We start from the raw sequence: 24,276 nt of genomic DNA, 5'->3' as shown, positions 1-24,276 counted from the left end.
ACCAATTTCATTAAGCTCCTGTGCACTGATGTTACTTCCAGAGGAAGACTGCGTCTGCGGAGCTTGTGATGCAACAGAGGATAGGCAATTTTTATGTGCTCTACACTTCATGACTCAGTAGTCCTGCTCTGTAGGTCTACATGATCTACCACTTCAGGGCTGAGCTGTTGTTGCTTCCGTTTCACAATAATGGCACTTGCAGAAATTTTATGAACTGATGTGTGATAAAGGTGGCATGTGGTAGCTCAAGTGGTTAAGGCTCTGGGTTGTTGATCCGAGTTCAAGCCCCAGCATCACCAAGCTGCCACGGGCCCTTCATTGATGTGCAATGTGCTTTGTGCACAGAGGTCAAGAAAGGGCCTATGACCTGATACAACAGAGAGGACGAATAGACACTTACTGATATAAAACTCAAAACCCAGCTTGCTTCTGCACGGTTTCAAACCAGGGACCTTTTGCATGTTAGGCGAATGAGATAACCACTACACAGGTGCACCTCAGGGTCTCAACTTCAAATAGTATATGAATAAAAAATAATGAATGAATAAAAAGAATGCTTCAACATTTGTTCCCCAGAGCAGATGACCAGCAAACATTTAAACCGGCACTCTGAATAAAATATGTGGGAGTCAGGCAGGTTTCAGGCTGTCCTTAAAGGCATGGTCGATACACAGCAACAAACTAATTTTTATTCGCCGGCCTTAACCCTCTCCGCTCCAGGGGCGCTGTGTCATGGCTGACCCTGCGCTCTGACCACAACCTCTAAGTTGGGAGATGCAAAGAATGAATTTCACTGTGCTGTAATGTATATATGACAATATTAAAGGCTTCTTCATATTATAGTGCCTGTAAGTTAATGGGTATGGCAGAAATGCCTGTACTAAAATTAACTAGTTCATTTTTTGATAAATAAAGCTAAGCATATAAGAAAAATATTATTTAATCACTTTCTGTAAACATTTTAAATAGGTCTTTTTGTCCCAAACAATCAGCAATAGCAAGGAAATAAAGAAGTACCTGATGAACTGGGTGAAGAGAAGAGTGGTGTTGCGGATGATGCGAGCCGCTCTGGACTCTTCATGCTGGCAGAGCTGCAGAATCAGCCCATCATCCATATGGCCCTCTGGATACAGGAAAGCCTGCATACAACACACATTTACGTATTTAAACTATTCTGAGAAATAGCTTTTCAAGTAGAGTCCTCCTTTATTAAATTACTACAAAGTCATACAAATAAACATAAATAAAAATGCTCAGCATCTTTTGTAGCCCAGCAATAGATGATGTCTTTGCCATCAGTAATAATTGCAAACTTTGTGAAAGTGTTTCCTGCTACTAAGCTTGATATAAGTGTTTAATATTAATAATCAAAAGTTATTGATTTTTTAATGATTGGTTTTCTGAACTAGATTTTGTTTCAGTCATAATATACACATGATGTGCCGCTTAATCTGAGGCTACTAATAAATAGACTAAAAATGTATTGGTATTTTAGGATGAAAAAACACTCATTGCTCAGGCTTTCTGTTAGGAGATGTTTAATTTCACATTGAGTCTTAAGTCGCAGTGCTTTGTATTATTCTGTACATTTCCAACCACAGAAGAGTCTTCAGGAGAGTGCATTTAGTATTTTCAGCTTTCTCTTTAGCATGACATGCACATTTTTTGTCTCATTAACTTTATGAAAAAAGACATGTACGACATAGCTATATGTAAAAATCTAACATTCCACACGCTGCCATATTTTATTACATCCCATATTTCTATAATATAATAGGAATAAAATACTTTGGAAAGTGCTGTTATTGGAAAATAATCAACTTATCACACCACACTGTTGTTGATTATTTTATTCTCCATCATCATTTATCCATTGCTTAATAACCCATGGCAGGAGTGAAGTGAGGACTGCATGTTAGTTGTACTCAGTATACATTTTTAAGAAAGTTTCTCTAGCACAGGGATGCCCTACTTCACTCAGGCAAAATTGCTGAGCTATGCCAGACTCTGGTTCTGAGGTTCAGCACCCCTGCTCTAGGAAGCTTTGGTGTCTATTAGTTAGGATATTGTTCAATATGTTCTCAGGAGCAGCATTGTTGTTTCTGGACTCTATCCCAGAATCAAGCAGCATGACACAGTGCTGAAAAAAGAAACTCTGAGTCAGAATGCCTAATCCTGACCACTCTCACAAAACACAGTGTCACTATGCTCTCCGCATTATCACATTTAAAGCATGGTGTGGATCCAGAGTCTGCAGTTACACACGCACATGCTGACGTGGGGCTGTCTCGCAAGCTCTCTAATCTGAGCACAGGTCATAGCTTGGGTCTAGACAGAAGCAGTCATTCAAACCCACGTGATGTTAATGTAGGATCAAATTCTGTTCCTGACTTCATGAACTTATACGGTGAGCTACGCGGCGTCTTAATTATCACACATCATTTATTTCCTCACCCTTCTCTTGAGTGGACCGAGGCGAGAGGATTTTGCATCTGGTGCCTGATAGGACAGCCACAGCCCTGTCACCACATGCATGATGAAGCAGACTGAATCACCGTACTTGATTTCTGCCACCCCCATGCCATCAATGTCCCGCTTTGGGCCAGAGTCCACTTTCTCCTGCAAAAGATGAGCAAAAGAAATGAACCAATTAGAGAATCAGTTGATTGTTAGTGCTCTCCATGTCTCCATCTGGACAACTTGGCATGATTGACTTGAAATATTTCAAGTCTTAAATTAAATGGATAGCAATTTGTAAGTGCAAAAGCAAATGCTGTTGAGACTGAATAAATCAAAGGCAGAGAAAAGCAGGCCAGTGACCTTCCTGCATAACAACTTGTTACAGCAAAGGCATGACTAATTGATGTCTATAATAATGATAAATTCACTGTTTAGCATTAAATAACCAAGAAGACACTGTAGCAATTACATCCCTAAAACAGACATAGGGAGGTGTGTGTGTGTGTGTGTGAGAGAGAGAGAGAGAGAGAGAGAGAGAATGCAGTAAACCACAGACACACAGCACCATGTAAATTATTCATATCTACCATTTTGAAAATGATTTATCACAGAAGGAGACTCTACCACAAACTGATCTGCAGGTTTTACAGGAAATAAATCAAACCTTGCTTGGCCTGAAGCAGAATGATGTGGCAGTAGTGTCAGACTTCTCTCTGTCCACTAGTACCAGGCCACGGTCCTCTGTCTGACCCAAGTAGTGACCAGTGGAGAGATGGCGCAGGCGGAAGGGCTGACCCCAACGAATATGGCTTCCACTCCAGCTGTGTGGTATAAAAGGGCCCACAAATAAAATGTGTAAGTCTCCATGTAATGAAAATATATCCTATACATTCACAGGACACTTTTTTAGGGACACCATACAGATACTGAGTTGGTCACAGAACAGCCAGAACTGCATGAACTCCACAAGATGTTGGAAACATTCCTTTTGAGATCATGGCCTATGCTGACATGACTACACACATAAATACTGCAGATTCCTAAGCTCTACATCCATGCTGCACATCTCTTATTCTACAACATCCCAAAGTGCTCTGCTGGATTCAGCTCTGATGACTGGGGAATACAAAAACCCATTATTGTTATTCTCAGAGAACCAGTCTGAGATGACTTGTGCTTTGTGACAGGGATTATTTTCAGGCTTAAATTAGCCATTAGAAGATGAGTAAATTGTAGTAATAAAGAAATGCACATGTTCAGCAACAATACTCAAATAATCTGTGACATTTAAATGACTGATTGGTATTAAATGGCCCAGTGTGTGAGCCAAGAAAACATTCCCCACACTATTATACCTCCATCAGCATGAACTGCTGACACAAGGCAGGTTGGGTTCATGAAAGCATGCTATTGTAGAGCTAAAATCTGGCTCTACAAACTCTCTTCAACCCTACAATGTTGCCCAAGTTGCACGTAGGGAGCGAAGGCCGGCCCATGCTGTCTGATCCAACAGATGAGCTACTGTTGCTCATATTGCTGTAATGCTGGTTCTGATAGAAAGGTGTCAGAATACACAGTGCAGGATGGGTCAGGGCTGTTTTGGCAGCAAAACAAGGACCAACACAATAAGCAGGTGGTCATAATGTTATGCCTGATCAGTGTATATCCAAGTTAGTTGAGCCTGTGCTCACTGTAGCCTTAAATTCCTGCTCTTTGCTGACAAATGTACATTTCAAAAGGGACAGGGTCAGTGACAGGCATTTTCTGTGTTCAAGTCAAATGTTTTCATATATAATAATTAAATAAACACATAAAATGCCACATCACATTAGTCTATAATATGCCCTGTATGTGAATTCAATTTCAGTTACTCTAACCATAGTTGGAAATTAAATCACTATTTAAAAGAAAAACAGGCATGGTTTTACGTATGAGGAACAGCCATAACAGTGCAGTGACAAGGTCAGTAGTTGTCCTGATCTCCTGTTATAGCTATATAATTAACTTACACCACCCATTAAATGTTCATCTGAAATGTTAATGTGAAGGGATGCTGTTCACATGACAGGGAGCACACATACACCTAGAAATTTTCATGAATACTTGGACACTTTGGTGATGCAGCAGGAGTCTGGTGTTTTAGCTTGAAAAAGAATATTTTTATGGGGATAAAAAATACATTTTTGTTAGCCAAGCAGACAAGGAGAGATCGTGAGAAACTCCACACAGACAATAACACAATTTCAGCATTGAATCAGGGACCCTGCTATGCACCAACTATACTGGCTGCTTCACTGCACCTTCCATGGGACACGTCGTCCTTAATATTGTTCAAGTTTATCAAAGTTTGTAAATAGATAATTTACCTCCCTCAGGACATAACTGTTAACATCCAGTCCTGAGTTACACAATCACTGTAATGTTTTTATAAGATATTCTCCTAAAAAATTCTCTCTCCTTTGCTAACTGAACAACTCGTTCATGCATAATTGGAAGAGACAGCTTAGAGATGGATTAAATTTTAGATGTGCAAGTCATTTAAAATTTAACAATCACTGGGGAAGTTGACAGTTTTGACAGGTTTGACCTTGTAGGGACATTTGGCTGGTCCCCAAAAAGGAAACGTCAGCTTTATATTAAATAAACATGCAAAGCATCAAAAGGTTTCCTGTTTGTCACTGCGAGGTTTAGGGAAAGGTCCTCACAATGATAGTTAGAAAAACATGTGTGTGTCTATGTGTGTGTGTGTGTGTGTGTGTGTGTGTGTTCAGTCACCTAATCCGAAGTGGCTCTAACCTCCACAGGGACCTGGCCCTGGACCCTGATTTCCCAGTCTCATAGTTCACCAGCCTGTGAAAAAAAACTGCACTGAGAGGCTGATGTGTATTATTCACACAAGAGCATAATTGCTGATACTCATGACTAATACATAAAGTGCAACCTAAATTGGTATTATTAATTCTAACAGTTCAGGTAGAGTACCTCTGCTGCTCGGGAGACTGGTCCGCTCCTGGTATAGTAAGGCTCTCATCATGTCCATGGAACAGACGCATCACATGTCCCCCCAGTACATATCCTAAAGAACACAAAATGAGATGATTCTGTAACCAATGTATATAAATCTTTGTCCTATGAATGAGCTATATTTCTAAAGCTCAAGTGCAGAACAGCTTTGGAAATGCAGCAGTAGTTATAACTTAAATATTAGAAATAAACTGACCCACTGCCACATTGCTGCCGGAGCAGGTAGGCTGCACATTCCACAGTGTTTGCATGAAAGAAGCATCCACTTGTATGTTTCCATTGGAGATGGATAGATGCTACAAAAAAAACAGGTCTAATTATTTGATGTAGTGTGTGTGTGTGTGTGTGTGTGTTAGCTATGTAGATCAAATGTTTCCATGATAATCAATACTACATGACAACTTTGTCTTTTTGTTTGATTTCAGACTACTATAAAGAAAACTTTTTATTGGCCAGTAAGATTTATGCCCAAGGATTTTTGAGGAAACCATAAATTCATAAATAGTGCAAATAAGAAAGTAACTGAACACATTACATACAGAATATCTCAAATTTTTGTATTAAATACATAATACAGAATATTGCATATGCTCAAAATTTGCTCGCAAGTACAGTAATGGTAGAAATGGACATAGTTTAGAGTATGTACACCATAAGTTCAGTTTTTAAAAAGTCTAAAAGTAATTACACTACTTCCAGTCTCACTAGGAAGTGCACAATAAAACACATAATAAAGCCCGATACAGATTGTAGTGTACACATGTAATGTAAATTGTTTCTCACCAGGTATCTCTCTGAGGACACACTGACCAAAATGAGATCATCACCAATGCGAACCTTTTCACCCTCAGACCTCTGTTTGGAGGCTGGATGAATGGTCCACCAACAGGCCTCGCCTTTGAGAAAGAAAACAAACAAGAAAAGCCTCATAAATAGAGGAACAGAGTCACAGTTCCTTTCAGCAACATTTCACAACTGCACATAAATCATAATATGGGACGGTATACCAGGATCAGATCAAACTTTTGCCACTGGCCAAGTGAAATACATTTCCGAAGATACATATCAAGATATCTCATGTGGGCGTCTTCCAGTGGTGGCCTTCTCAAATAAACACTTCTGACGTTCCCAGTACATAAAAATAGCAAAGGCTCAGTGTTCAAGTGTGGAGTGCAAGCGGCTGAGAGCAGGCTATTGAACTGATGAATGAAGTTGCATCTTTTTTTGGTTGGAATGTCACAAAGGACAGAAGCCTGTTGAGCTGTGACTCAAAACAAGCCTTAAGTTGCTGAACACTATTTTGTATTTGAATCCGAAATACCTGTCGAGTCCTCCTGTAATCCTACATCAAATGACAGCTTGTCTGTCAGAGACCTTGACGTCTTTAAACAGGCTAGATACTGTTAGGGAACAGGCAAGACAGAAAGTCATGTAAAGACATCTCAAACTCAAATAACAACAAGACTTACGAGCATTTCTAAAGCACAAATGTCACATCAATTGAAATGATGACAGAATGAAAATCTGCTCAAATCCACCACGTAAATGGATTTCCAACAAAGTGGTAGTCATTAATTACAGTGTAACTGACTAATCAGATCCTATGTTAATGCATTTCTATTTAGCTTATTTGTATAATTTATACAGCGCTCACTGATAAGATTTGATGTGCGGTTGCAACAGGGGGCTAATCCTCCCTTCAGTGTCTTTAATCGGTGTAGCACATTCTCACCATTCCACTGAATGAATGCCTCAGTAGGATGGCGTGACCATACAGCAGTGTCCGATGTCCACCCCCCTGTCCCGCCTGCAGAGAGAGAGAGAGAGATAGAGAGGGAGAGAGGGAGTGAGTTAACAAGAATAAGCAGTGTGAATACTGATGGAAAGAAATGTTACTATTTTCACAGCAAGTGATCTCTCAAAAAAAAAAAGTAGGACAAGAGAAGAGAAAATCTTTTGTCACTTTAAAAGTATGAACCATTTTTATGAAAACACTGAACCGAGCACATGCTGGGACACTCAGTTGCACGTGTTAGAGGAATATTTCCTGTTCGTTTTATTTGAACAGGAAAAAATTTCGTTGTACCGTAGACGAGGAAATGTGACGGGAAAATAACACATGAATTATAATTTTACAAAAATGATAAGATTTTTAATATAATTATCACATATATATGTATATATACCACAAAAATGCTGATTAGAAAAGTGATCAAATGACTTACCCGTCTTATAAACTTCTGAAAGCATTCGGAAAAAACATTTTCTTTTTAAATTAAAACAATAACAATACACTGAAAATTCAGACATAAAATGTTGCCGAAGCAGCCCAAGCTTTATTATTTAGTGGACAGAAATGAGACTTTCTTGGAGATTAAGAATGAAACAGAGAAAAAGAAACTGAGTTAACACTCCCAGCTGTTATTTCTAGGCTGTGCTACATATTTCTTAGCTGACACATTACATGGGGCTCAGTGACCTTTGGGTGCTGGTCACTCTGATATCTTACTATTAAAAGCCCACAAGAAACAAATTTTGCTTCATTCGCAAACCCATTACAGGAAAATCACATACATTTCACAAATGATCATATGCCATGTAAAAAATAGATGGAGAAGTCATATGGGCTAAAGCTTTTTAAAAAATGTAGTGCAATTGTGCAATTTTTTTGTGTTAAGACATTTTCACTCTGGAATCAAGATTCCAGAACATTTCCTCTTCTTTGGTACCCGTGAAATTTGTCTGGTTCATATTTCAGCTGTGAGAAGGAAGATTTTAAAACTCAAGTCAAAGTCTAGGTCAGGACATTTTATAACAAGTCTTGCAGCTTATTAACAGGAATATTAATCAGTATTCCTTAGCATCTCGTATGTCAAGTGTGAACTATAGTGCTATAGTGCCTATGTTGTATTATTTGTTATCTTGTTATGTTGTTTTGTATTAAAGGTTTGCGTTGTGATAATTTAACATGGTTTGTGGTGTTTTTAAACAGTAATGTTAGCAAATGAGCTGCACAGAACTGAGACAAAATAGCTAAAAAAGAAACTCAACACTCTCGTTTCAGAATAACTTTATCATGTAGAGCACGTAAACCCCTAAGGGCCATACTGATGGGTAGTTCATGTATCTTCCATTTTACTCCGTATAGAATAAGCTGTAGACAAAATCCTACTTCAGGATGAGCAATGATTTCTCACTGCTAGACTTTTATTACAGAAAAACTTGCTTTAGCCAATTGCACAGGTGTCCAATCTTTTCCAACCAGTACAGAAGAGCCCTGTTTTTGGTGAAAAGAGAGTGTTGGTGCTCCTAAAATAATTAAATTTGTCATTTATTAGTCTGGTTAGTGTCTCCATAAACAAATATTGTAGTATCTAACAAATACTACAGACAAAAAGAATGTATTTGAGTATTAAATGCTGCTGATTTATAAGGTGCTATTTGGTGAGACAGTTCTGGAGCACATGAAGGTTAGTTGTTTTGTTGTTGTTTTGTTGTTGTTTTTAAAATTAGCCTTCGTGCATACTGTCGAAATGGGGAATGAACTGTAGACATAACATACCCATCGCTCATGATCAGGAGTCTAGCCATGTTGAACAAAAAATACAGATGTACAGTTAATAAAAGTAATAATGCATTTACTACTTTGATCATCAAACTAAGATTGGATTTGTGATGTTGTGGAGCATTTCAGCATTTGCTAACATAAAGGTCAGGTATTTCACCAAGTATACCAATATTAACTCATGTTAAGACAGAGACTAAATCTATATTTAGTTTCATACACAAGACAAGTGACACATTAAAGGAAAAACCAGCAGCTATATTAAGCTGTAGGGGATTTTTTCTGCAAATTAATACAAATTTACTGTGACTGATGAAATAAGGAAACATTTCGATCCTGACGGGAGTATCTCCTAGGATGACTCCACCCCCTCCACAGTGGTTGATGGCTCACTGAAAAGACTGATTTTCTGATACTTAATTTGTTGTGCTGAGTTCTAGGACTTAAATATGTGCATGGATCAGACACCTGTGTGGCTTTATTTCTTTTGCTGTTGTTCTTTCAGCTGCTCCCTGCCACAGTGGATCATTTGGACCGCATGTTTTGATTTGGCACAGGTTTTACGCCGGATGCCCTTCCTGACTCAACCCTCCCATTTTATCCGGGCTTGGGACCAGCACTGAGAGTTAACTTTTCAGTGGCTGGGTTAGCTCCCTGCCTGGAAATCGAACCTGGGCCACGACAATGAAAGCATAGGATCCTGCCACTGGACCACCAGAAGGCGTGTGGCTTTATTTCTTTTAATAAAAATAAAATTAAATAATGTAATAATAAATGATCACACTTTATGTTGCAACATCCTTCCAGAAAATTAGAAAATGGCTCACTTCCATGATGACTGAATATTCCTGAGTAAGTATTAACCATGGCCTTAACCATATTAACATGGCATTAACCATAACTCATATATACTATCAGTCACATGTACCTCATGGATATGGTGAGAAAATATATTATAAATTAAACAATTGTATGCTATGATGTTCACAGTCACCAGATTTCAACTTAATTGAGCAGCACCACCAACTATCTACACAAAAACACAATCTGAGGAAATGTTTTTTGTAAGAATGGTGTTCATTCCTCCAGTACAGTTGCAGAGGTTGTGTAATTTAAGTCCTGATATACTGAGGTTGCTCTGGCAGCTCATTGTGGCCCAACAAGACACAGTAAGATGTTATGTTGGTTTTTCCTTTAATTTCTCACTCATCAACAGATTATGCCTTTCAGTCAGTATTGCTAAAATACTTGTAGATAAGATAACTGTTGTTACAGTATCTTCAGCAGTCACAGATCAAAATCTCAGTTTTAGGAAATACTGAGTGATGTTGAAAAAAATCACTATTAATACAAACTCAATATATATCGGTATATTGGTGCATCTTGGTACATATAGACCGTATGTTGGGATATGCTGAATATTTATATTTGAAGGATTATTTTTTTAAATCAAAACATTTCTTAATTTTTTTTTTTTTTTTCAAATGAAAACAGATTGAATGAATTTGCTCCAAAAGCACAATTACAGTCAGCATAACTGCATATCAAGCCATTCTGGGATTCAATTTAGCTAAAGAGCTAATGAGTTAGGTACAATACCATCATAACCAGCAGGGATCTTTATGATGGTATGTACCTTACTTGCAGTGTTAGTGGGAGGAACTGTTGATGATCATGTGGGGATGTATGGTGTAAGACCTTTGTATAGAACTTTGTAATCTGTTAATTCCTAGAATTCCTATCAGTAACTTATACATTGTTATAACTTTTCTGAGAATAAAACATCATTCCCCAAATACTTAAAAAAAATTAAAATAAATAAATAAATAATAATAATAAAAATAAATAAATAAATAAATAAATAAATAAATAAGCATGGGCATTAGTAGTAATGAAGAGTGTTTGTGGAGACTTACTGGTGGTCAGCGCTAAAATTATATATCATGAAGAATAATTACTTACCTGTAGCCATAAACAAGCGAGTAGCACTACAGCTGAAAGGATATTGGTGTGATCTTTTTAATGCAACTACAGCATGTAAATCACACGAGCAGACTGCTGCCAGATGACAGCACATAAAGCTGCTTTAATCATTTAAATTCCTGTACCTGCTATGAACCTGTCAGTGAACAGTTAAATGTTTCCAGTAGAATACGATCCCCTGCAAAGGCACGGTACAAGAATATCTTTTCTTTTTGCTGTACACTGAAGACATTTGTGTTTGAGATCAAATGATGAATATGAGACGATAGATTAGATATTTCAGCTTTCAGAATGCAACAGTTTGTTGATGGCAATTATTTAATTTAATTTATCTGTTTCTATTCTTTTGCTCACTTAAAAATTGGGTACCAAAGGTACTGAGTTATTTAACACATCTATGTGTAAATATCAAATACTAAGAGCTGAATTTCTGTCATCTCATATCCATCTTTTGAGCTGAAACCAAAATGTCTTTAGTGTTCAGAATTGGCCTTGCTGTTCTGATACTTTTGGAGAGGATGGTACGTGGTATTGTGAGAAACAGTATTAACCAATTGGCATTTTCCATTTCTCTGTAAAAGCTACTAGAAACACTCTGAGCAGAGGGATACCAGAGCAATGGCTGATGCAATGGATCTGGAGCTTTACTGCAGGAGAAGAAAAAACGTAGGTCTGTTTTTTCATGTTTTCCCTCTTTACTAGCATGGTATTTTAGTATTTTTCAGTGAAACTATCATACAAGGTATTTTATAGCAATGTACTTTTTAATGTTATTAATTAGTAATTTTTTTAATGTTATTAATATAAATTGAGCTTTAAATAATTAAATAACACATTTGTGCCATTGAGTTTCTACTGAACCCTACCTGAAATGTATGAACATGTCACATTTGCACAGATCACAGTGATTTTATTTGTCAGAACTCCTCATCCTCAACATATATTAAGTATGTTAGATAATAAAGTCATGTGGATTTTTACACATATGGCTATAACAGTTAGTGATGTGACATATGGCTACTTACACCTTCCCCGTTTTGGTCTGTGTTAGCCAGCATCTCCTGCAGGGCTCGCACAGAAAGAGACTGCTCCAGCACAAAGTTACAGATGCACAGGTCAGGAGGAACATACTGCACAGAGAGTGAGAAGCAGAGACTCAGAGGTACAAGGTCACAGTAATTTAACTCGTATATTACAGACAGAATTTGACATTCAAATTAGATTCAGCAGCACAAAAGACTCTATTAGGCAGCTGTATTTTAGAATAATTGCTAAGATGATTATAATGTACTCTAGAAATCCTTTAACAATCCCCTTCTGCTTTTTTCTTTCTTTCTTTCTTTCTTTCTTTCTTTCTTTTTGCAAGTACAGTGCTGATGTACGACCACATTCTTTTCTGTTCCAAGAATAATTATACATATTAATCTGAGCAGCGTCCAGAGCTACACGTCTTGCTCTCTTAACTGCTCATATTTCATATTAGTTTCACTATAGGGACTGAATAATTTATAGTAGTTAGTGAATAATATTTTAAAAATTAACAACTATCTGTATATAATTATCTAGTTTTTATGAGATTTAGAAATATATTTACTAAGAGATGCCCTAAAGCAAATTTGACCAAGCATTTGCATTGGGGCATGTGGCCACCTTAGCAGATCATCTATATCTGTAGAAGTACAGGAATCCAGACCTCATTACTGTGGGCTTATACAGTATAGGCAGTGTTTTATGCTTTTTGTACAGTAAAATAATCTAGGCCTGTGGACCATAGAGCGTGTATACATGTAGAGCAGCATTCTAAATACAATTATATAAGTAGATCTTTTTTGAAAGCCAAGTACAGTAAAATTACCTCTTTTTATAAATTGCTAAAGATAGCGTATTTATATATAGCTATGCAAATGAACTCCTATCTTCTGTTCTCGCATTTCTAGATGAAAAAAAAAAAGTGCAGGGGGTTCAGATGTGTTGGTGTTGCCATGGTTCTCAACCACACACATTTCTTCCCATTACCCTGATATATTCCAGGAAAGGAACACTGGTATTTTTGAACATGTTAACAAAAACCCTATTGCCCTTTACAAAACCCATCCAAAGTACAACAACAAAAAAATGCTCCTGTTCCATAACAACAGTTTTTAGATTTGCATTTATTTTCATTGTAAAATAAAAGTAAATGTGGAATATACATTCTGAAAAAAAAATGTATTCATTTAATTATTCACAAGTATTCTCCAGAGTACTTTTCTAGAGAAATACTGAAGACTTGCATCTGGTGATATTATGTTTTGTTTCTCATTATTCAAATTATTTTAACAAATCGCCAAACCTACCTTAGCTTCTGAGGTGGGCTCGAGGTAACATAGTCGATTTCCAAGTCCCTCTGCAGACAAGCAGAATTTACGATTCTCTTTCTGAATAGCAGCAACACACTGGAGCACCACTTCATCATCCTGCCAAGGAGGAACACAGGTGGAGGATCTGGTTAGTTTTAAACAATCTGAAAGGCAAAACTTTGAAAGTGTAATTAGGTATGGGGTGACAGACTCCAGTGCCAGAGGGTCACAGACTGCAGAGTTTAGCATTCTACCTTATTTAAAACACAAAACAAAACAAAAAAAGAAAGAAAAGACAAAGCTCTGTAGCAGGGCTGTGCAGAGACCCTTAAAGGGGAAGGTGTTCAAAAATAAATCAGGGCATGCTGATCAAGATATTAAAACACCAGTGACGGCATAACATACTACATAACTACAGCAACCAATATCCAAATACATCAAAACAAAACACTAATTATATGATAAAACCTGTATTTATCATATTCTATAATACATATTTAAATATTTTTACAACAGACAGAAAGAAGATAATCCGATTTAAATGTTAAGCTGAAAAGTTACCTAAACAAAAAGTCAAAATTCTAGATAATATTGGACTCTGTTTATAGCTAAAGATATATCAAATATGCATACAAATTTGTAGCCTATTAAAGAAGAATCTATTTAGCCAGCACTGGCACTGGATACACAGATTACTGCACAATTTCCTAACACTATGCAACACTGTAAACACAACACAACATGCATACTAACAAGAGTCTAAAATCTCTACAGTACACTCTCCACATTAATAATACTGACTATAGCACCAGACCAAAGCCTTTTATTTAATTGAAAAACAAAAAAATGAATGTATTCAATTATTATTTATTAAAACGTCTCTTAATATGGGCACTGCGAAGGGGAAAAGGAACATAGGCACCACAAATTGCGCCATATGTGTCCTACTGATGTTAAGTTTACATATATTTGTAAAGTTAAAAGCCATTTTAAACAAAGGTAAATTATCCTTCACATCATATGACGTTTCTTATAAATAATTAAAAACCTTTAAAAAAAACCTGTATCACAACAGCCCACTGTAACTATACTTATATTTACATTTTAGTTTTGTCCAACATTTATTCAATCTTTTTTGAAATATTCCAAGTTACAAGTTTAACATGAAGCTGCATCTGAATTTCCTGAAGATATCAAGGAATTGGGTTGTTTTGTAGAAATTAAAAACAATAAAATATTATTATCTAACATAATAATTATAGAAAATAAAGAATCAATTAAAATAATCCAGCAAATGTCACTTAGTTTCCTTACTCTTCTCATGCCATTAGTACACTCTGTGAGTCTGGGCATTTGAAACTCAACTGTTACTCTCAACCTAATCCTGGATTCAGCGAAGTATCCTCTTGTTGCTTATGCAAATACAACCTACACGATAAAAAGCAAATATCACAGCTACAATGCTGCAGAACGTGCAGTCTAGTGAAGATTCCCTTGAGTGTTTCACTGAGGAAGAGGAATCATCTGTGGGATCTTAGCAGACAGTGACTCCATCATTACAGCCTATGGCGCAATTTCACTCAAGAGAGGATTATTGATTTGGGTCTCTGTGGCTTTTCCTGCTTGGCTGTGCTCTTTAAGGCCCTTTACATCGAGCACATTAATCCAAGCTGATGGTTGCCATGGCTCTGTCCTATCAGAGTAATAACCATACATTAAGCACAGAAGGCTTATTATTCAAATTTCAACCCCCGAAATAAAATACACCTTGGCCATTAAAATGATATAAGGACAAGCAAGAAAGTTCAAGAGGTGGCATGAATATTTAAAGCCAGTGTAATGCAGTGGTATCAGTGCAATGCAACAGCTTTATTCTGCACAAGCTCACTAAAACTGGGCAGTTGCAGATTGGAAAAAAGCACAGGTGATGTTTTTCTATGAAGCTTCTGACCTGTATCCTCATGATTTTATGCAAGCTGCTACTGCCACCAGATTGACTGATTGAATACTAACATGCTGAACAGCTGTTTTTTCATTAAGAGTATTTGTTCATATAAATGTCACTCTACTTTTAGTGGTGTAATGGTCTCAGTTACAGCATCTGAATGTAATTAGAGTTTTAAGTCCAGATGCCAAAATGCCTCCTAATGTATAACTTGTTTTACATGCTAATAAAATATTTGATCAAGTAAAATACATGCATACTCTCCCAAACATACGTAAAGACCACATGAAGTGTGAAGTGTGTTTCCCCACACTAATCACATTTGTGCAGCTGACTGCAGTCATTCTCCGGGTTAACTGTATGCCTGGTTGAGCCAATGATTATTACTACAGCATAGCAGTCCACAGTGTAAAAGCTCTAATAAAAAACCCTTCTGATTTTTGGATGGTTGATCAAAAACCTCTGAACTCAAAAGAGGCACGGCACAAGTAATGTATAATCAACGATGCTGAAAACCTCAATTAGCTTATTCCTACTGTAGAGCACTGAGAATTAATTATGTTTACAAAGCCTTCCGGATCTCTTCTGCAAATGCATACCAAAACCATCATTAATTAACATGTATTATTTTCCATACTCAGCAGAATATGAAATCAATCCCACATAACAAATGCATATTGAAACAAATGATCCAGTAATTTTTAGCTGTGTGGAAAAATTGTACAGCATTTTTAAAACCTTGGTTAGCTTTCATAGTGTTGCGTCTTTGCATTGATTTTTGCCTTCTGGGAATCCCTCTGCCAAATCACTCACTGTCTCCAGTTCCAGTTCTTCAAAGCCTTGGAATTTGACCAGGCGTACACTCTCAAAAAAGAGGTTCCACAAAAGAGTTCTTCGGTTTGTCCCTCAGTAAATGGGGGAAGGTTCTTTGTAGACCCCAACACCATTTATTTTATTTTAGAAAAGAACCATCAAAAAAGCTTTTTTTTAAGTGAAGCTCATTAACTCGTTAAAATAACCCTTACATGATTAAAAATAGATTAACATTCTAATATACCTCAAGACTCTCAGCTTAGTAATATTCAATACACAATGTAACATAATATTGTAAGGTAATGTTTATATAACAGACAGAGAACATTGCATGTCCTAGTAAAAGCAAAACTGTAATTATAAAACCAGTGCTACACTGATCCTCATCTAGAAGGGACCTCCAGCCCCATATCTTCTTGCTTAAATGTATCTTGTGCCAAGGAATCTCGTGAATCTGCGGCAAAGTGATCCAGGGGACAGCAGTAGAGCCATCTGCTAGAGAGCTGAGAGTCAGCATCACAGTCTATGTATAGGGCCAGGGGTGTGTGTAAGGTGCCAGGGGAGGGGGGAGGTCCATCCTAAGGGTGACCCCAGCCCTCTCTCTTTAATTCCCATAGATCCACAGCCAGTGAGACTCTATCAATGCTATCATGCTGGTAGTCAGACCTTGCTCTTGTCACATTCCCAACATCATGCCTGTGGGTTTAAAAAGCAGGTGGGACCGAGAGACCATGGTTTCCTCAAACCCCCACTCCCTTCCTTCCTCCCACCTCAGAGTATGTCTTTAAGGACATGAGCAGGTGCGTGCATGCCTCGGGAGGCCGTAACCCGAGAGCTCCTGATGTGCTGCTGTACCAAGCAAACTCGAAAGTCACCACCCAGCCCCTGTCACTGACATGAACTTGAGAAAAGGTGAATATACTAAATCTGCCTCAAGCTGGCTATTTTCACACACATGCTATGCACATGCTCAAAACAGCAGAAGCTTAAACAGAAAAACTGAATCGGACGACTGGCAGTGTAAATTTGTTCTGGGAATAACTTACCCCTTTACCCCTGTGAGACCCCCTCCCTGTGAGATATAAACGCTACATCTCAGAATGACTGCGCTCATAAATGTCAGGCAAGGTGATAAGAGGTTGTATCACATTAGAGGTTTTTAGCTTGCTTTGCCACATTACAGAATGATATACAACTGTGAAGGAATACTACCCAAGACCTGAATATACTATCATTACCTGATCCAATGTGGTGGAGAATATTCTATCTGCTTAATATGTTTTAAACAAGAAATCATATCTATGTCAAGTTTTAGCTCTGAACTGACTTTTTTGCTTTCTGTTCATCTGGATTGACTGCGTCTTGTTAGGGTTGTCATTATATTTGTATTACAAGCGATAATACCAGGAAAACGGTGAATTCCTCTGATTTTCTACTCTGTAAATAACTCATATTTTCCACAATCCAGTGCACGACTCTGGTCAGGCTGCTCCCACTCCTGTGTCTGACAGATTAATGAGATAGCTGACTACATGCAGCTTAAATCTCTGCCACCTCTGTTTACTGCAGTCTTCCCACATGTTTTGAATAAAAACACTGCCCTGGGTGGGGAAAAAATACAGGAGAAAAACAAAGTGATGGTACATACAATATTCATATTTTTTAATACACTCAGGTGGGTATCTGTTAGAGGTTCAATTCTGAAACATTCATTAGTGAAGTGTGTTGTTTCAGGGATCATCTTCAAGAAGTAATTTAAAGAGACCTTGCATCTATAAGGGTTATTATTTAGATTCTTTTCTTAAGGCTTAAGAAGAAGACTTCTTATAGGTTATCATTTAACATAATTAAAGTATACCGAGGCAATATCTCACAGCATGTAAAACCAATAACACAGTGCATTTCTATCATTGCAACCGACACTCCACCCCACCACCCACCAGCTCGTACTTAATAGCTGATAAAATCCTCAAAGGTCTTAAACCAAGACCATCCTTTCAGAAGAATTGACATAAAAAGGAAAATTATGCAATGCATAAAAAGCCATTACTCTTATATGATCAGTCATGCCAGCGGGGAGATTTTAATCTCCACTCTGTGAATGACACAGCAAAAGCCATATTGTAAAATTTTAATATAGACACAGCCGTGTTGAAGCAGTGCAGAGAAAATAAGAACGCAGAGGTTCACCAGCCCAACAGGATTACAAATTGGATTTTCCCAAGCTTACTTTCCATGCATATTGCTTTAAAACAGCATCATGAAATAAGAAAAATGGCTCGCAAACACGGCTGAGCGACCTCCATCAACACTGATAAATGGAAGTGCCAGATATAGGCAGGGTAAGAATGAAAATGGACGGGGTTTTTTTTCTACTAGGAACACATTGTTCCGAACTAAGCAATTCGAATCTGCATATAAGGAACAATGTTTAATAGAGGAATACGATGGCATGTGTACTTTTATCTGAAGGTATTAAGTAAACAGGTTCATAGCCTACAGTGGTAAGCAGTGTGCACAAAACTAAATTCATGTACCATGTGTCCTGAAGTGTTTAACTGAATCAGGTGTGTTAGATTATAATTGAAGCTAATCAACATATATAGAAGGATTAGGGTCTCTGATTCGATTCTGAGTTTGTCTTACTGTCTGTGTTGCGTTTCACATCTTTCTCCTCATTTGCATGGGTTTCCTCCAGGTCCTCTGGTTTTCTTCTCACCTCCCAAAAATATCTTAGTAGGTGGCTATGCATAGCATAACATAGGTGGTTATGCTAAATTGCTTCTAAGTGTGTGAATATGTGTGTACATGAAGCCAGGGATACATAACAGCCAGGGTATGGATAAAGAGCTATGACATAACCATGAAATCATTTCTCATTTATTTATTAATCTTCAGTAAGGACTTTATCCTGATCAGCATTATAGCAGATTCAGCCCGGAGTAACCCGAGCTCCGGATCAAACCAGGAACCCTGCAGCTGTAAAGCAGCAAAGCTACACGCTACACCACTATGCATCCTAATCACAATTTTATGAACTGTAAATCCATGTGCAGATTAGTACATACGCAGTTGTGAGAGCAATCTTGGTTTTGTATGTTCAATCAACATATGGTGCTAATCAATTTGAATGCAATTACAAATGATGTTTACATGTAACTTTTCCACTGCAACGTCTCAATATTGTAGTAGTTTGTTGAAAGGTGTCTGAATTATGAAGAAAAACAACTACAATGAACCGGAAGTCAGTAAATAGTAAAAATGATAGATGCAAAGCCTATAAAACGAGATGAAAAGTAAGAAGTGAATGTGAGAATTATCATTCTCATGTCACATTTGAGTGTGTGTTTGGTAGGCAACACAACTGGGTTTTACACAATTGATTATTGATTTCAGTCACAGAATTTGGAGTTGTGTTTGTGTTTCCTTAGGAAAGAAAATTGCAAGGTAGCAGATCTGCAAAAATGACATTAGTCATCCCCTGCAATACCGCGTACCCAGTTAATCTGTCAACACAGGCTCAGATCTGACCACAGACAGTATCTGATATCTGGCACATTATTCCTTTGCATCATAGGGAAATAAACAGAAAGAGGTTTATTGCTAAATAAAGCAGCAATCAATCAAATGCAACATTATAAAAGACAGAAGGTAGCCCTTCTAAAATAACCTCTATGTATCAGTCCATAACAAGTAAGTAGCTGAATATACAGTAGAGCTACTTTGTTACAGTACATCCATCAAACCTGTACAGCTCAAAAAGGTCACATGATGCATGCAAACCTCTTAATCTTAATAGAGTGGAACACAGTTTTTTTTCTCAGAGGATCAAATCAAATCAATTACATACATATTAAACCTTGATTGCACAATTACGAAGGTGATAGATGGAAGAAGACAGTCTGTCCTTCAGCACAGATGGCTCCAAAACCTTCAGGACCAAACCCATAGCAGGGATCACACCAAAGCAGTGACGGCAGACTCTGTTTTTAATCAATGTGAAGGAAACTAAATTCAACACATGCAGCTGGAAAAGGTCAGAAGCCCCAGGGAACATTGAATCACATGATCCAAAGACACAGTCTGCTCACGTATTGTAGGATTTCATCACTGGCCCTGAGCCTTTACCTGGACATCTCTTCTAAGTCACAGCCACGTTTCTCCATATCTCCACTCAGCATACTTGTCTTTTTGTAAGTGGACAGCTGCAGAGCGTCTACTACCCACTGACAAGCAGGAATAGCTCTAAAATTAATCTGTCATTTTGCTTGTCTCTTCTTCGGATACCGATCTGAGATATTCTAGCAAGAATCATCGAGACAGTTTCATGTCACATCAAAAAAATTCAGCACCAAATTGTCATCTGAGAGAGAGCATGTGTAAAGTGGATTTAGAATAAGCCTTCCTGGGGCGTGAAAAATGATCACCTTGGGCTGCAAGGAGACTAGAGCAAAACAGAAAATAGAAACAGTGTGGCTGGTTTATCATTTACCGCCATTAAGAGCAGCCGGGAAGACGAGGAAAACTCTTGCAAAGAATTACATAGGCAAACTTTTTTTTTAATCTCACTGAGAACACTGTATGCTTTTATACAGTACTAAAAAATATAGCTGAAAATATTTCATTGTATGTGGATTCTCTTTTGTACTATCTACTGTAAATAACAGAGCATTCTTCTGTTAAAATGACTAGGGAACAAACAAGGGCATTTAGAAATTATTCATTAATGCCCGTTGCTAGTTTGTTTACAGAACATTAACTAATATAGAGATGCTTTTACAGGTTATGTATAATTTTGTTGTTCTTTTCATTGCTATATTACTGTGCATATGTCATTTACGTATCATTTATGTATATAGTTTTTAAATATTTATGTATGTATTATATGAATGTACATGGATTAGGATTCTACATTGTTTTTATTTATTTATTTGTTTATTTATTTATTTTGGAGCTGTGCACTTTCTAAAACCTTTCTAAAACAAAATTGTCCAGTATGCCGAATAAAAATTATGGTGGATGTGTATTCATATCTTTCCCAAAGGAAATACTTTGGCTACTCCAGTTTTATAATTATTTATTTATTTATTTATTTATTTATTTATTTAGGTTTAGTTTAAAAGTTTAGTGACCAGCCAATACAAGACATAGCTGATGCAATGACCCATGTGTGGGCTGATGCCAGAAAACTGTGGGTGTGTGTGGTGGAAAGGAGGCTAAATTTAAACCCCAGAGTCTTCTGTTATTATGTATAGGGCTACCAAAACAACGTAATCTCCAAATAAGCCCAGTCTTTCTGTATTGGCAATGCCGAAACTGTTGTATTCTAAAAAAAATTATTAAAGTTTTTTTTTATCATGCCAGTGCCACAATATATAATAATGCACAGAGGAAAAACTTAAAAACCTATCTAAAACCTCTAAGGTATTCAGATTGCTCACAGAACCTAATGGTCAGTGCTAAAATAATGTCACATACAGTGCAAATTAGTGGCGAATAACAAATCAAAAGTAAAATCAAAATCAAAATATAATGAGGTATGTGGCATATTATACACTACTCTAAATGTTCATACTGCTCATACCCTTCAAGTATTTGCAAGTTCAAAGTATATACCCTTCACTGCCAACTTTCCCACCTTAACACCATGGTGAAACTGTGCACACCTGCCTCATCCAGGATCTTCCGACAATCTGTTAGAATCTTTTAACACAACATTGTGGATTATTGTGCAGCCAATTAAGCTGAAAATCAACTACAGAGGGGGTGCTGTATATCCTAAATATACACCCTAAATGTCTGTAAGCAACAAATATTCAATTTTAAAAAACCTAAAATTGGTTTACTCACACAAGGGAAATGTGTGTAACATCTGTAGAGCTGTCTGTTCTGAGTGTAAAATATCCTCTCAGATATTCACTTAAGCAAACTGAATATAACAATATATTTGTTTCAAGAAACCTTTTGAGAAACAAAATGTGACCAATGATTGGATTAGCCCAATTATTTCACACTCAGATGCATAAATGTGAGCAATTCCCCACTCAATCAAACAAATATAGTCTGATTTCGACAATGACCTTGTTCAATGTCTTCCATAGCAATCATTCACTCACGAATTATATCACAATTTTCAGTGTCATCAGATTGTTAGCATGCCACTGACACATGGAATCTGTGTGTTGTGGGTTATAGTATAGCAAGCATGCCAAACACTCAGAGGTGACAATTATTAACCCCTGGAGAATCTCAGCCAGCTGAAACAGCTAATATTGTGAGGGAAAATCAAATCACAGTTGAATACTCCATTTCTTTACAGCTCAATGATCTTACAGTGACAGACATTGCACTGGAGATCAAGGAAGTTCCAACAGAGAAACCCGACTTAACTGTACAGTAGCTGCCTTTTATAACTACACTACCATATACAGGCTGAGATTGGTGAGACTGGAATGCCCTGTCATTACGAACAGCTGAACGAATATTAACAATATTTGAATAGAAATGTCAGCATTTTCATGGCTAACAAACGATGGAGAGTCATTACAACCGGACGAGCTCTCTGCCTCATATCGATTACAGAGAAAACTGCAGCCAATGTCATTAATCTCCGTCGGACAACCGAAATAGAAAATGCCTTAGGTGTACTAGAACTTAACAAACACACATGCTTGTAACTGAACACACAGCATGTCAAAATCAATGGTCAATAGATTTAAGGCGCATTAGTGATCAGATGCAGTGTGAACTGGGGGATAAATTGCGCTTTATTCTACATGAACAATTTGAGAAGGGTAACGTGTAATGCAACGTTTCTTTTTTATTTAAAACCAAAAGCTACATGATTTGAAGAACTTTTAAACTAGCCTGAGAGGCAAGTCTTGTTAAGTTTCTTGTGCGCATGCAAACCCATCAACCCTCGTTCGCATCCACAACCTTTTAACAGCAGGTGCGTCACATGCGCGTGCAACTCGCACCCGAGTCCGCTTAGTACCCAATTAACCTTAAAAACATTAGTAGCACATTACTGGCAGAACACCCAGGTACAAAGCCAGCGAATCAAGCCGGCGGTTAAAATCGTCCTCGATCTCTTAAATCTGCTATCTTTTGCGCTGAGACGGCTTCCAGATTTCTATCATTTATTTTTACGCGGGCGCGTTTCAAAAGGCGTTAAAGCAGAATTCGACTCAGTTAAGCACAACCGTGTTCCTGTACTTACAGTTCGCAAGAACTGGATTTCATCTTCCCCTTCTCCCCCTTCAGCCATGGCTGTAGTGGCAGAGCCTGGCGCTGTAGACTGAGAGAAGCACCGCTGACAGCGCGATATGTGCGCACAGCTCCATTCAGAGCCATATAGGGCAGAGCAGGCAGTGCCACCTCAGACTGGCATTCACACTGACCACTGATGGCACACCAGACCTCCTGTCTGTCTGTCACTCGCATAATCCAGCTCATTTACTAACAGGTTGCATACAGATTCAAAAAGGTGTTTGACATTTAGGATACAAGCTATAACTAGGAAGAACAGGAACAGGAACTGCATGCCTCATCTAGAGACTTATCCTAAACATAAAGCACAAAATCTTTCGAATAGCTTCATTTTCCTTCATCTTAGTGGCACTACATCAAATGAAATTACATTTTAATACATGTGTAACAATGCTTTGCTGAGATTACATGCTTGCCTCTGTAACAATGTAGCTAGGCTATTTTATTTATTAGCCATACTACCATCCACACGTCTTCATACAGCCTGGCTAGAGAGCCACTGTATCTCCATTCTATGAGCAACACGGCCATCTGGTGGGAAATTGGGGTCATTGTTTTCAATAAAAGATCTGCGGTGGGTACATACAGTATGTAAGGTGGCTCTTTACTTGGTCAAAACCATGCAGATGTCAAGAAAATCCTACAGAAAGAGTTGATCTTTATTGGAGGTTAACCAAAATAACTTCACCATCATACTTCTGTGTGACCATTGTTTTTGAAAATGAGTCCCAAACACCATTATATAAAAAGGTGTAAACGCGTATGCAGCACTTGTCCTTTTTTATTTCTCTAAAACAATTCCATTTGCTTATTACTTGAATTGTTACCAAGCATTTCACCAAGAGAAAAAGGAGAAAATGTGCATTCCACTTGCACTA

At 37.6% G+C, this 24,276-nt stretch overlaps 1 protein-coding gene across 1 annotated transcript in view; it reads right to left on the bottom strand.

Moving 5' to 3' along the window:
- The window catches only part of ryr3 (ryanodine receptor 3), a 79,953-nt gene extending 56,458 nt beyond the window's left edge, over positions 1–23,495 (bottom strand). Inside the window, exons 1-13 of the mRNA XM_058379720.1 lie at positions 23,349–23,495; positions 13,369–13,488; positions 12,058–12,162; positions 9,047–9,067; positions 7,217–7,291; positions 6,806–6,884; positions 6,268–6,380; positions 5,681–5,780; positions 5,443–5,536; positions 5,236–5,310; positions 3,125–3,281; positions 2,455–2,619; positions 1,018–1,139 (exon numbers count right to left, since the gene is read on the bottom strand). Of these exons, the coding sequence (XP_058235703.1) occupies positions 1,018–1,139; positions 2,455–2,619; positions 3,125–3,281; positions 5,236–5,310; positions 5,443–5,536; positions 5,681–5,780; positions 6,268–6,380; positions 6,806–6,884; positions 7,217–7,291; positions 9,047–9,067; positions 12,058–12,162; positions 13,369–13,488; positions 23,349–23,396 (1,274 nt within the window). The 5' untranslated portion in view covers positions 23,397–23,495. The remainder of the gene's footprint in view (positions 1–1,017; positions 1,140–2,454; positions 2,620–3,124; positions 3,282–5,235; positions 5,311–5,442; positions 5,537–5,680; positions 5,781–6,267; positions 6,381–6,805; positions 6,885–7,216; positions 7,292–9,046; positions 9,068–12,057; positions 12,163–13,368; positions 13,489–23,348) is intronic.
- Between the last annotated feature and the right edge of the window lie 781 nt (positions 23,496–24,276).

The sequence above is a fragment of the Hemibagrus wyckioides genome, linkage group LG25 (genome assembly GCF_019097595.1).
Source record: "Hemibagrus wyckioides isolate EC202008001 linkage group LG25, SWU_Hwy_1.0, whole genome shotgun sequence".
Classification (NCBI taxonomy): domain Eukaryota; kingdom Metazoa; phylum Chordata; class Actinopteri; order Siluriformes; family Bagridae; genus Hemibagrus; species Hemibagrus wyckioides.
Note: the sequence above shows the minus strand (reverse complement) of the source record. Positions and strands in the feature narration are given on the sequence as shown.